The sequence below is a fragment of the Rhinolophus ferrumequinum genome, chromosome 19 (assembly GCF_004115265.2).
Source record: "Rhinolophus ferrumequinum isolate MPI-CBG mRhiFer1 chromosome 19, mRhiFer1_v1.p, whole genome shotgun sequence".
NCBI classification, from domain to species: Eukaryota; Metazoa; Chordata; class Mammalia; order Chiroptera; family Rhinolophidae; genus Rhinolophus; species Rhinolophus ferrumequinum.
The window spans coordinates 10,662,186-10,677,607 of NC_046302.1; the positions used below are offsets into that span (position 1 = coordinate 10,662,186).

General features: G+C 37.4%; 1 protein-coding gene across 1 annotated transcript in view; it reads left to right on the plus strand.

The window, feature by feature from the left end:
• The window catches only part of LAMA1 (laminin subunit alpha 1), a 159,963-nt gene that overhangs the window by 23,014 nt on the left and 121,527 nt on the right, over positions 1-15,422 (plus strand). The window contains exons 2-3 of the mRNA XM_033087811.1: positions 5,187-5,357; positions 5,554-5,666. Coding sequence (XP_032943702.1) covers positions 5,187-5,357; positions 5,554-5,666 — 284 coding nt within the window. The remainder of the gene's footprint in view (positions 1-5,186; positions 5,358-5,553; positions 5,667-15,422) is intronic.

Genomic DNA, 15,422 nt, shown 5'->3' on the forward strand with positions numbered 1-15,422 from the left:
TACTTGCTGGCAATCCAGGAGTATAAAGGACCATGTCTTCATTCATTTATTCATTCTTTCATTCAGGCCCAGAAATGGGGCATTCACGTTGGCCAGATTCTGACCTAGAGCAAACAAGACGTGGTTGTGCCCTGAAGGACCTCACATATTAATCAAAAGTTGGTTATATTTTTTGGAGAAGGATAGTGAGGGGAGAAGAATCGTGGCGGGGGCAGGGGTGGCGAGGACTGGTCAGCAAATTAATGATCTCTGTGTAAATGGTAAGTGCAGTGATAGGGCATGCTGATTTAAGGTAGGACAAACAACGGACATTTATTTTAGCCTGGAGTTCAGGAAAGATCCCAGCTTAGCTTAAAGGATGAGTCGGGCATGGATGGATATATGAAAAGTACAAAAGGAAGGAAATTGCAATCAATTTGAAGAGCAGTAAGGAGCCATTTAAGGATTTTTAGACCTGCTCTTGCCTAAGCACATGTGCTCATATTTCTGCCTGGGTTATGACTAAATTTCTTATTCGAAATTCTCTCCTCTAATCTATTTTTAAATATTGCTGCATCTTTAATATTATACGTAGCAGAATCTATGAGTAGATGTGTCTCTTTCCCTTCTGATTGTGAGAGCCTTAAGGATAGGCTAGCCCAGCTTATTCATCTCTGTGTCCCAGGGAGGTGCCTGGCATAGTGCTTTGTACCTAAGAGGTTCTTATTAAATATTTATTGAACTTAATCAACATTCTCACGTACTTTTTATGACTCATATGGATGTGTTACTAAATCTGAATTCATGTGTCCTCCTAAAATTCATGTTGTTAGAATATCTTAAATATTATTAACCTGGAATATTATGTGGTGTATTAGAGTACTTTGATATTATTATCTTGGATTAGTATTAAATGCTTCCAGGCTTTCTCACTGAATAATGCCATTTGTAGCTGTCTGAGGTGCTCTTTTTATTGTTCAATCCGGCGATTACCATGTTTCAAAGAGAGTGCTGGCAAGCAGGGTAGTTTATTTCTAATACCAGCTTTCTCTAATCAATTTATAGATGTTTACAGGGTAAAAAGGTGAGATTACGGAAGTGAGAGTAGGATATATGGAGAGAAAAAAGAACTTGAATGTTTTGGGTTTTTTTATAATCACAAATTTCTCAATTCAGAAACTTAAATTCCAATTTTTCCAAATTTCTCCTGGATTGAACAAGTAGCTTTGACGTTTTTTCCAAAACAGAAATTCCTGACACCTGAAGCCACTTCATTACTCAATCATATAAAAATATTCGTAATTTTTATGTCATGCTGGGAAATAATGACCAGAACATATTGCCACCAATCCTTTAATTAAGAATTGCAAATCATTTTTTTTCAGAATATCACAATGATTATGAATTAGGCAAATAACATTTTTTAGAACTCAAAAATGTTTTTCCAAAATAGAAAAAAACTCATGTTTCTCTTACATACCAATACATTAAGGCCCTGAACCATTACCCCTGAATCATTTGACAAATATTGATAAAAAAGTTATTGCAACGAGCCTCAGGTCTAGTCAGCATTTTAGATGCTCTCTTTTTAGATGGTGAAAATATTTTCCACTGGGAAAAACCCAGAAACCTCTAAAAATGAATTACTCAACTATCTGGAAGTCTTTGAGCTGAACACTTTGGTAATTGTGTATGGTAGCATTTTTGTCTGTCAGGTTTGTAGCAATTTTTCACCTAATATCAAATAAAGGAATTTCCAGCAGATTAATGTGGTCCTGAAATGCATTTAAGAAGGCTGAATGTATTCAGGCTGTGAAGAAAGAGGATTAAAAAAAAACTACTGGTGAATGAGAAGGAATTTATTTCATGCTTGATGGAGTTTGGCATTATAAAGTTTTTAGCTACTGGTTAAATACAGGGGTAGGAAAAGGATTCCATTGTGTGTCCTGAATGGGCAAGGGGACTGGGAATACAAATTAGTAGTACAGTAACACTAACCAAAGTAAATAATGTCTCCCAACAAAACTGTATAGTCTAATTTATTAAGTGTGCAGCTAAGTAGTGGTAAAATTCTGTCACCTATGTATCCTGCAACAGCCTTCATTCTGCCTTTGATTTTTACATATAAATTCAAACTTTTGTTCTTGGTACGTTCTTCATCCCAGTGCTCTTTCTCACCCTTTGATTTCCTATCCTTCCTCCTACTTGAAGCTCATGTAGTTTCCCTTTATTGAAATATTTCAGTCGTCTTTGAAATGATTCAGCAACCCGAGGGACTTTATAAAAAAATTTCCTTTTAAAAGATGCTTTCTCCAATACATATTTCTAACTTTCTTTCATCTTTTAGCAGATGTGATCACAGGTAACAAGGAATAATAATTATTCATAACTATGAAGTAAGAGTCAATGCAATATGTAAAGAATAATTTTTAGTCAATAGTTTTGTTTTTTGTTTTCAAATACTAGATTACCTGAGAAGAAAGACCTACTTTTAGTGAAAGATAACCAGGATACATTTATGAAATTAATTACTTAAAAGTTTTTCAACATACCATGCTAATGAAGCAATTTATCTTTCTTTTATTAAAAGTATATTTAGAATACCATCAAGATAAACAAATTTGGAAGTTCTTTAAAATATGTCTAGTACAAGAACTACCTGAGGCTGATGACTGCAATTGAGATATTATCACCAAGTTCATGAAGTTGGAGCTTCTTTTTCTCAGTGACTCCGAGCATAGACTCCTGAGTACAGACAGCATGGTGCCCTCATGACTCCCTTACCCTCTCTACTTCCCACTCTCCCCAATAATTCAAGGGTGGAGACCACCCTTGCTGGTCTCCAGGGTGATAGGGAGCCTTGGGCAGGAAGTAAGGAGTTCTCTTGATGTGGAGCAACTGGTCGGGTAGAATAAAGAGAAAGTGGGAACATTTGTTAAGTTAACTGGTAAAGTATTTGTTGATAAAGAAATGCATTGTTAAGTCAGTTCCTGTGACCTTGGTTTCTTTTCCTCGCTTGACTGGTCTGTGAGAAGGGAATGGATAGAGTTGATTGTACTGCAGATCTAAATGCATACATGTGATCCAGAGCCAGAAAAACATTTTAGCTATTAGAATAAAACACCACGGTTTAAAACCATATTGTATTTTCAGTTATTAGCTCATAACATACATTCGAACCAGATGACTAGAATATTATGGTCATATAGGATGGAGAAAATTAATATTTACCTCCATACCAAACAGAATAAATATCAATCAACTCCTCCTGTTACTCCCAAGTACCCCTCCCAAAAATTTAAGGACCACTCTCAAGAGTTACATGTCACTTTAGGAAGTAGATAATTCCATAAAATGTAAGTGTCTAACTACTGGTTGATAAAATAATTTGGGAAACTGCATAATTAAATGTAGAGATTCATCTGCTTCCACATAAAGCCTTTTTGATTTAAATCCCTTTAAAGGAATATGATAAAAATGACCGACTTTAAGTTAAAAATGAAAATATATATAACATGTTAAGCATAGTGTATGATGTAAGTCTGTGCAATGCTTTAAAATTAATAATAATGTTCTAAAATACAAATAATGTTCAATAACTATTTTCTATTGAGAGGCTAAGGGCCTACTGACTTGACTAGGGTCATTTCACGAGGATAGAACTGCTAATAACAGGTAGCTCTGTTCTATGTGGCAAGTCTTTGAGAGACTACCTAATAAGTTATTTTTTAAATAGATGCATCGTGAGTTTTTAATGTAGCGACTCTTACAAAAACAGCCATTTTTATTTTGTAATTTAAATTATTAAAATATTTATAATAGACAAAAATCCTTGAAAACATTAAGCAGTACCTAAAAATCAAAATTGAAGACAGTAACTCCTTTTATCTTACTAAAATTATATTGTGCTTTTTCGAATTTCACTGGAAAGGAAATATTTCAGAAATAATATCGACTCTATGTGCTTTATAAAGAAAAGATTATCTTCTGTGATCCTTGAAGATCAAATTCTAGTAAATTAGAGAAACCCCACTTGGCTAAGATCGCGCCTCTCAATACGGTTTCTCAGTTCACAATGTCCTTTCATGTGGAATGGCTCTTCAACATCATGTACATTGTCCTTTCTAGATCTTCATTTAATCTCACTGCTATTATCCTCTTTTACTAAGATAAAGCCACTCTAAAGAACTTAATGGAGTTATTTTTCTCACAGTCATCCAAAAATTGTTTTCTGAGTAGTCTGGACCAGCTAGCCACTTAGAGATAAAAATCACTGGAGACAAAAGGACTGTAGAAAGGTAAAGATTAATACTAAATTGAAGAGAATTTTGATAACGGGAGCTTTATATTTTCAAGTTCTGTTCACCAAAGAAAACAAGCATTAAAAAAAGAGAAAAAAGTGAAAAATATCCTAGATAATGATAGGAAAGACCTGGTAAGACTAATAGAGACAACTGGAACAAAGATGGTAGAGAATGGATGCCTTTCTTTTAAGTGAAGGGTGTTTGAATTTTATTGGCAAATACATGCTTTGGATCGTTTGAACCTTGCCTTAAATTCTATTTTCCCAGCATTTTATTATGAAAAAATTCCATCAGAAAAGTGGAATTGTACAATGAACATCTACCTTCCTACCAAGATTCTATAATGATCATTTTAATCTTCTTTCTTTATCACCTGTCTGTCCCTGTAACCATCAATCCAGCTTGTTTCTTGATGCATTTAAAAGTGAGTTGAAGGACTTAAGTATACTTCACTCCTAAACTTTTCAGTCAGTACTCACATCAGTACTTTTTATGATCTCTTTAACTGTTTGAGGTAAAATTTACATACGGTGCAATACACCAATCTATCCAAATGTTCCGCATTCTATCTATGATTTTTCACAATTGCAGATGCGTGTGCCATCCTAATCTTTATCAAGATGTAGAATATAACATTATCCCAGAAAATTCCCTGGTGTGCCTTCACAGTCAATCTCCACCATCTGCCACTGCTCTTCAGTGTTTTCTTCCTCATAGGTGAGATTTGCTTGTCCTAGAATTTCATGTAAACGAAACCATCTTATAACTGCTTTTGTGTAAGGTTTCCTTCACTAAGCACATAGGCTTAGAATCTCTTTCTGATTTACTTGCAAAGTGAGATGAAGTAATCCTATCTTTTTGATTTCAATTGGCTGATCCGATTTGGTGAATTTTGACTTTCAGGCCTGTTTCCTGCCATTCTCAATCTTGCCAGTAACGCTCACATCAGCACCAATGCGACCTGTGGGGAGAAGGGGCCTGAGATGTTCTGCAAACTGGTGGAGCACGTGCCCGGTCGACCTGTGCGGAACGCGCAATGCCGGATCTGTGACGGCAGCAGCGCCAGCCCCAAAGGCAAGTGTTGTTCCTTCTATTCACAGGTACCTATGGGAATCATTACCTTTTGAAATGATGATGAAGACTTCTGTTAGGAAGCCGTGATGCTGTGTTCACTTGCACCCCCATTCATTTCCACTAGCGTACAGTTGAGAAGTTAAAACAATTTAAATTAAAAACTGAGAGGTACGCATGTTTTTTTTTCTTTTAACAGAACGCCATCCAATATCAAATGCGATAGATGGCACCAATAACTGGTGGCAAAGTCCCAGTATTCAGAACGGGAGAGAATATCACTGGGTCACAATCACTATGGACTTAAGACAGGTAGGTAAGGCCAGAAGCATTGAGGAAATGTCTATGGGTCGCTGAGTCACAGTCACCTGATAATCTTCAGGAAAGCATGCCTGGTTTCTTAACATATTTACATTCTGTTCTCAGTGTCTTTCCAGCAGGTGAAGTTAAGCGATATACAGAAGTAGCACATGGTACCATTTCTTGTCACATTTATCATTCCTAGGTAATTTTGAAAAGATGAGTGAAATTGTTTCCATGGACTTTGAAGTTCTTAGAGCTGTGCCAGCAGGGCACTGTCATTCGTTCAGGATGCTGTATTATAGGCTGTGTGGTAGATGTCAGCAGTCACACTGCGGGTGTGTAGTGGGATAAAACCCATGCATTTCCTGCCTTTCAAGCTTATTGTCTTGCTGTTATCACTGTGCAAAGTTATTGTAGAAAATAAGGCTTAGAAACAAAAAGGGATAGTGTTAAACCTCTTGACCATGCCTCACCCTTGTCATGCTTTCTGTGAGGGCCTTGAGTAAACTGGAGATGTCCAGTACTTCCATGAGCAAGCCTTCAGTATAAGCTGGGAAAGGCAGGTATAATTGACTCAGATCACACCTGCCTCCTCTGCTTTAAGACGGTGTGGGAGAATGGAGAGAAATAGGGTATGGGCCCTGGTTGCCCCCAAATTTCAGGGAAAGGAAAAGAAATCTGAGTGGAAAGGATGAAAGGAGAGATGATAGATATTGTCACAATTTCTGTTATCAGTTCTAGAGAAAAACCATCACATGATATTCTCATTTATTTCCATTCAATTGCTCTTGTCTTAGAACTCATCAACATCAGTTGAAATATGTGAAATATCAGTTGAAAGAGACACATAGTTGAAATGTACAGTGTAGGATTGAAATAGGAATTTTGGAGATTTAATGATGAATTATAATTCTTTGAATAAGTGATAGTTTTAAAATGTGCAAGACTTTAAGTAGAACGCATGTCAATATTGTGCATCTTTATATGCAAGGAACTTTGGATCTCAATAATAACAGTAAATAAGGTAGCAACACATGCAGCTCAGGGGACATTTTTTCCAAGTTTAGTTTCATAGTAGTATTATGTAAATAAAATAACACTTCTGGTTATTTTCAGCCATCTGTCCTGAATTAACATACCATGCCTTAATATTTCCAAATCCACCTAAAGAAAATGAGAAAAGAGCACCTTTTTTGCCCTGGCCTTTCCCTCTTGCCCCACCTTATTTCAGTGGAAAGGATGCTTCTGCAGGACAGTTTGGTTCTTGCATCGTCTTTTCAATCTTTTCCTTTTTTAACCATAAAAGTATTACCGTTTTCATCATTAGCCATGTGATATTATTTGAGTTTGGCCAGACTAAAAAACTGTACATTTTACACGTAGACTTCAAATGCATGTTATTGCATTTGTCTTGCCATGTGTCATGCTTGACTTTATCCTGAAGGGGGAAACCTTTTGCTCTAAGTTGGACTGAGTCACCTTGAGGAATTCCACAGGGACATCAGTTTTAAGTCTTCAGGCATGTTTCAAAAACAACCAGGTGTAGTTGACCCTTGAACAATGCAGAGATTAGGGATACCAGCCCTGATGCAGTCAAAACTCCTCATATAACTTTTGACTCCCCAAAAACTTAACTACCCTCAGTATCAGTGAGGGATTGCTTCCAGGATTCCTGCCAATACCAAAATTCGTTAATGCTCAAGTCCCTTAGATAGAGTGCTGTAGATCACTGCATACGGTCAGCTCTCTGCATCCACAGATTCCCAACCATTGATTGGAAACCATGCAGGTATTTATTGAAGGATATCTGCGTATAAGTGTTCCCGCACAAGTCAAACCTATGTTATTTGAGGATCAACTGTACACATAGTGGTGGATTTCTAGGTAATTTCTAGAAATTGTTTTTGTTTTTATATAAGCTACATGAAGGTTATTTAAAATAATTAGTACTCAGATATTTCTTTACCTTTTACACAATGTAAAATTTCTGCTGTGCGTTCAGTTAAAAAATGCATTTTGCTGATATCTGGACAAACCTTTCTCAGATGTATTTATTTATTTACCCTTTTCATTATGCATAGTTTTGAATAGGTAGAAAGCATATTACGGTGACAAGCATATACCCCTCCCACCCTGGAGATTCAGGGATTTTAAAATATGTTGCCATATTTGTTTTATCTTGCCAAACGCTTTTCAAGTGAAATGCAGTCATTGCAACATTGTACCAACACAGTATTTTTTGTATCTTAAAAAATAGGACATTTGTTCTGAATAGGCATCATGCCATTAGCAATCCTAATTAAATTAACAGTAATTTCCTAATAACTATTTCTCCATCTGTATCCAATTTTCCCAATTTTATCCACCATTGTCTTTTTCAAATCAGTATCCAATAAGGGATTGTGTTTGATTGTTATGCTTCTTAAATCTCTGCTCATCTGAATTGTCCTCCATTTTTTTTTTTTTTTTTAATGATATTGACTTTTTTAATAGACCAGGCCAGTTGTCTTGCAGACGATCCCACATTCTGGGTTTGTTGCATTGCTTCATCATGGTTTTGTTAACATCTTTCTTTATGCCCTTTATTTTCTGTAAACTAAACTTAGCTCTATAGACATGATGAAATTCCAGTTAAATATTTTTGACCAGAATAAATCATCAGACAGACTGGCTTCTTCTGTTGTACCCAGGGTTGCATGTCCCACTAGTAATAAGGCTAAATTTAAATCCTGTATTGGTATTGACAGCCAGTTCTCTCCCTTGTAAAATGATCTCCCTTTGTCTCCCTTACCTCACCCTTATTTCCTACTGTGTTTCTCCGAAAATAAGACTTAACCGGATAATCAGCTGTTATGCGTCTTTTGGAGCAAAAATTAATATAAGACTCGGTATTATTATATTATATTGTATTATATCATATTATATTATATTAGACCTGATCTTATTTTACTATATAGTAAAATATAGTATATACTATATATAACATATACTTATTTTACTATATAGTAAAATAAGACCTGGTCTTATAATATTTTTATTATTACTTATAGTAAAATAAGACTGAGTCTTATATTAATTTTGCTCCAAAAGATGCATTAGAGCTGATTGTCCAGCTAGGTCTTATTTTCGGGGAAACACGGTAAGTCTCAGTGATACTCAGATCTAGATCATGGCTACACCTTCTGATGACAGTTTCCATTGTCAAAATCTGTATGTTTCCCTGTTAAGCCAGCCATTAGCCAGCTGCTCATTAATTTCTAAATTACATATTCCATGAGGGCAGAATCTGAAGGTTTCTTCTACTCCTTTCTCTTTTTCTTTTTCTCTTCCCTTTCCTTTCTCTGCTAATGTTTATTGAGTGTTGTCTTGTTCACCCTTACATGCCCAGACGTTGGCAGAGTCGCATTGTGAATCAATGCTTTTTTCACACTCCCATACTCTTTTTTGTTAACAGATCAATTAAAAGATGATATTCAACAAACAAACCTTCCAACTGCTTTTTTTCACTCCTATAATAATGTAAAATTAGAGTATAGATTTCTAAAGTAAAATTATAGACAGACTTTAATATTATCAGGAGTCATAACAACTTCATGCTGTAGATGTGTTCATGTAACTTAATAAATAGGTCAGCTCCTGAGGTCTTATGATCAAATCAGTCAGCTTCATTCTGTATTAGCAAATGTTGAAGACATTGATCCCATTCGTGATTCTCCAGTTGATCACCCTGTTGAAGTTATGGCATGTTTAGCCTCTGTGTACAATGTTTGGCTACCTGAAACATAAACTAAAGAAAAGATAAAAAGTGTTGTTATCAGGAAGTCCATAAATGTTGTGTGGCTTGCAGTAAGAGTTAACTACAGAGTGTTTGCTTTAGTAACATTACAAGAGGAATGATTAGATTTATTTTTTTTTCTTTTTAAAAATAATGCCTGCTATTCATTTCTTACATTGATTCACAATATTTTGGAATTAATACAGTTAGATATTTAGCAATGTCTTACTTAAAAAAAAATCTGTTGGAATTGAATGAGTGTGGTAATTTTGTTTTAAGAAAAATACAGCTGAAGAGTCACTATAAGAAACGTTAAAACTAAAATGCATGTGGGTAGTCTCCAGTAATAAACTGTTCACTGTCAGGTGACTTAGGGCTCGGTCTTTAGCACTACACCACCGCAGTGAATCAAGGACCTTTTGTGACAACTAAACATTTTAAAGAAATCATTCTGAGAGAGAGAGCGAGAGAGAGAGAGAGAGAGAGAAAGAAAGACAGGATGCACATTTGATGGATCTTGAATTTTATGATTGTCAACATTCTTTCAGGCCCTGTCAATTATATTAAGATGTACTCCGTAGGGTAAAGTTTCTTAGTTAAAGACCTCAAGGATTTTCAGTTTGAGATACAGACTTTAAAAGTTAATACACTGGGCAGATGACAAGAGACTCAACATCTTTAATCAATAGGGAAATAAAAGTCAAACCACAATGAGATACCACGTAACATCCATTAACATGGCTATTTTAAAAAGAAATTTTAAACAGAAAATAACAAGGGATGGTGAGGATGTGGAGAAGTTGGAACCCTTGTGCATTGCTGGTGGGAATGTAAAATGGTGCAGCTGCTATGAAAAACAGTATGGAGAGTCCTCAAACAGGTATACATAGAATTTCCATATGATTCAGCATTTCCACTTCTAGGTATATCCCCAAAGGAATGTGAAGAAGGAATTCAAAGAGATATTTGCATACCCATGTTCATAGCAGCATTATTCACAATAGCTGAAAGATGGAAGCCGCACAAGTGTCCAACAGTGAATGGATAAACAAAATTGGTCTATATATACAATAGACTGTTCTTCTGTCTGAAGAAAGAGGTGAATTCTGATATATGCAAAACATGGATAAACCTTGAAAACATGCTAAGTGAAATAAGCCAGACACAAAAGGACAAATACTGTATGACTTCACTTATATAAGTACCTAGAATAGTCATATCCACAGAGAGAGAAATTGGAATGGTGGTTGCCAGGGGCTGAGGGGAGGAAGAATGGGGAAGAGTTTTTTAATGGGTACAGCGTTTCAGTTTGGAAAGATGAAAAAGTTCTGGAGATGGATGGTGATGACGGTTGCACAACAATGTGAATTACTTAATGCCGCTGATTTGTGCCATTAAAAATGGCTAAAATGGTTATTTTTGTGGTATGTATATTTTTACTACCATTTTAAAAAGTTAATGTACTGTGAAATACATGCTATTTTGTATCAGCCAGGGTCCAATCAGGAAAAAAGAAACCACACCAGTTATTTAAAGGGACATATCTAGTATGAGGAACTGGTTAAAAAGTATGAAGAAGTGGAAAAGGGAGTACCAAGGTAACTCAGTGATGGTAAGGGCTGAGGAGGAACTAGGGAAGGTGATTGGGTTTATTTGTACCCAGAGGCTTGGAGGAGAACCACCTTTGAGTGGTGGTGAGGAGGCTCATTTGGGGAGTACTGGACGGCTGGAGACTGCAGTCACCTGCTGCAGCCAGGGTGAAGGGCACCGGCAGAAACAGCAGGTACAGAGAGAGGAACAATCCTGCCTCCCTGTCTCCTTCCTCCAGCCTTACAGCCTCCTGCTAGTGGTCTCCACTCAATGCCCCACAAAACAAACTATAAAGGTAGATTTTCAGTTGCTTTACAGCCTGCACAAAGACTATCTTCTCCGTAGATGTTCGCTTGCACCAGTGCAATGACGTAAACACAGAGATGCAGCCTTAAAATCCAGAGCAGAATTTTGCTATAAAGGACTTTAATTTCATATATATATATATATATATATATATATATATATATATATATATATATATGACATTTCATACACACAGACACACACACACACACAAGGTCTGATAATTAAGTTCGCAAACTTGTAACAATGTTGCTACCACTTTTTGATATCAGAGGGATTATTCATTATGAATATGTACCAACTGGACAAACAGTTATCTAAGTTTACTATTTGGAAGTGCTGAAAAGGCTGTGTGAACAAGTTACACGATCTGAACAAGTTTCGCCAACAATTCATGGTTCTTGCATCACGAGAATGTACCAGTTCACACGGCACTGACTGTGAGGGAGTTTTTAGCCAGTAAATCAAATAATTGTATTGGAACACCCTCCCTACTCACTGGATCTGTCCTCCAATGTCTTCTTTACTTACCCAAAGATAAAGGAAATATTCAAAGGAAGACATTTTTATGACATTCAGGACATCAAGGGTAATACAACCACAGCTCTGATGGCCATTCCAGAAAAAGAGTTCCAAAATTGCTTTGAAGGGTAGACTAGGCGCTGGCATTGGGGAGTATTTCAAAGGTGTCCATATTGATATTCAGATATTCAGCAATGAGGTATATAGCACTTTTTCTAGGATGAGTTTGCAAACTTAATTGTCCGAGAAGTTTTTAGATAAACTTTGGAATGAAATTCAAAATTTAGAATTCTTATTGTGAAATCAGGAACTGCCTTCAGAGACATCGACAGACTAGGTGTCCTTAGATCTCAGCTAATAGACTGCCATAGGGTAACACCTTGGTACTGCAACTTGAGGAAGAATGGTGGTGGAGGAAAAGTGTTAGCCATTCTATTTATTTATTATATATTTATTTAGTATTACTTTTGGTTGTATGGTGTGGTGGAGATGTATAGTTGGGTGATAGGCTTTCCTAATTTACAAAGTAGAATGCCATAGCATTAAGAATGAAGGGTGGCAATTTACAATCAAGACATTTACAATCAAGGCAAAGAGGAGGCTGTGCTCACCTCCTCTCAAGACCACTTCAAAATTAATACTAAACTACAGAACAGTCATTATTGAGAATTGCATGATGTCTAGCTGAACAGAAGTCCTGCAAGTACAGATATTCAGAAGAAGCCACATTGAGACTGGTAGGATGGGCGGAAACACAGAATAGGCTGGTCCCCATACCCGCAAGTGGCAGTTAAAAATCGGGAGGGATATCTCAGCTGCAGAGGTCCCCTTTGAGGAGTGAGGAGTTCCAGTCCCAAACCACGCTCCCCTGCACAGAGTTCCAGTGCTGGGGAGAGAAGTTTCCATAACTTCTGGCTGTGAAAACCAACAGAGAGTGTGGGTGAGTGAGATGGAGGGTGACTAGAATTCCAGGCATTCCTCTTAAAGGGCCTGTGCATGGACTTACTGATGGACTCATTCGTTCTGAGCTCAAGCGCTCGAAAGATGCCAAGGACATATGGAGAGGAATTCAATTGTCTGGCTGCAGGGTGAGGGCTGGAGTGGCAGCATTCTCCCAGAGATATGTGCTGGTAGGTGCTATTGTTCCTTTGTTGAGTACCCACACACACAGTGTGCAGACACAGGTGGGCACCATATCTGAGTCTTTATTAATCTGGCTAACATCATTCACCCAGCCCAGGTGATTCTCTGAGACCTTGTCCCTCCCAACTTTTAGACCCACCCAAGCCACTTCTAGGCTTTTCCATACAAACAGCCTTTTTGGCACATGCTGCAGACTTTCCTAAAATCTCTCAAAGGTCCATGACCCCCAAACAAATAGGATCTGGCCTTTGCATGCCTGATACCACCTGGTAAGCAGCCCCAAACCCAGTGCTAACAGCAGTCAGCATCAGTTTGCAGCTTAGTCTCTCCCAGGCACCTCCAAGCCCATTGCAGGTGGAAGATATCTGTGGATTGCTTTGTGGCTCATACCAAGTGGCCTTGGGCAGGGCACAGGTGGAGGCTGAATTTGGCCTGCATTGGGGACCTTCCCAGGAGGCTCTGTGGCTGGTATGCCCAGTGGCCAGCTTTGGACCATGCCAGAGCACCACCACACTGCCTCCACAGATAACACACCCAAAGGGCAGATTGGGCAGGCACCAGAGCTCTGTTAAAGCAAATCTTGCTCTGTAGAGTCAGCCCTTGCACAACAGCTCCTCCAGTGTAGTCGTGGCCAGTCCTCACAACCATTCAGTCCGAGGGTCAATCCCTCCTACTGATGTGCAAACAGCAACCAAGACTCAACTACAGCAGGAGGGCACACACAACCCACACAAAGGACACAACTGGAGAACCTGCCTCAGGTAACCAGAAGGACTGTGCCATTGAGCCCCACAGGACATTTACATAAGGCCACTCTACTAATACCAGAGACACAGCAACTCTACCTAATACATAGAAACAACCACAGGGAGGAAGCCAAAATGAGGTGGCAAAGAAACATCTTCCAAATGAAAGAACAGAACAAAGTTCTAGAAAAAGAAATAAACAAAATGGAGACAGGCAATCTACCAGATACAGAGTTCAAAACACTGGTTATAGGGATGTTCAGTGATTTCAGTGAGAAATTCAGCAAAGTGATAGGAAAGATAAAAATGGAGCTAGAAAACATAAAAGAGAGCTAGTCAGAAATGAATATAATAACTGAAAGAAAGAATATATTAGAGGGAATCAATAGTAGATGAGATGAAGCAGTGGTTCAAATCAGCAATTTGGAGGACTAGGTAGCAGAAAACACATAGTCAGAAAAGCAAAAAGCAAAAAGAATCCCCCCAAAATGAGGATAGTTTCAGGGGCCTCTGAGACAACATCAAGTGTACCGACATTCACATTAGAGAGGTACCAGAAGGAGGAGAGAGACAGCAAGTAGTTGAAAACTTATTTGCAGAATTAATGATGGAAAACTTTTCTAACCTGGTAAAGGAAATAGACATATGAGTCAAGGAAGTTCAGAGAGTCCCAAACAAGATGAACCCAAACAGGCCCACACCAAGAGACATCAATATTAAAATGTCAAAGGTTAAAGACAAAGAGAGAATCTTAAAAGCAGCAAGAGAAAAGCAGTTAGTTACCTACCAGGGAACTCCCATAAAACTGTCAACTGATTGCTTAACAGAAACTTTTCAGGCCAGAAGGGATTGGCATGAAGTATTCAAAGTGATGAAAATCAAGGACCTACAACCAAGATTACCCAGCAAAGTTATCATTTAGAATCGAAGGACAGATAAAGAGCTTCCCAGACAAGAAAAAGCTAAAGGAGTTCTTCACCACCAAATCAGTATTACAAGGAATGTTAGAGAGACTTCTTTAAGAAGAAGAAATAAAGATAAAAATATGAATAATAAAATGGCAATAACTACATATCTATCAAAAATTACGTTACATGTAAATGGATTAAATGCTCCAAACAAAAGACATAGGGTGACTGAATGGATAAGAAAACAAAACCCTTACATATGCTGCCTACAAGATACTTACTTCAGATCGAAGGACAGACACAAACTGAAAGTAAAGGGATGGAAAAATATATTTCATGGAAAAAAATAAAAAAACCTGGGGTAGCAATACTTATACCAAGCAAAATAGACTTTAAAACAATGACTATAACGAGAGACAAAGAAGGATTCAGTAATCCCACTTCTTGGGTATCCGAAGATACCCAAAACACTACTTCTAAGGGACATGTGTGTCCATATGTTCATTGCAGTATTATTTACAATAGCCAAGATATGGAGGAAACCTGGGTGTCCATCAATGGAGGAATGGATAAAGAAGAGTAGGTACATATATACAATGGCATATTACTCAGCTGTAGAAAAGAATGAACATTTTCCATCTGCAACAACATGGATGGAGCTAGAGGATAAGCTGAGTGGAGTAAGTCAGAGAAAGACAAATGCCATATAATTTCACTTATACGTGGAATCTAAAGAATAAAATAAATGAACAAACAAAATAGAACCAGACTCAGA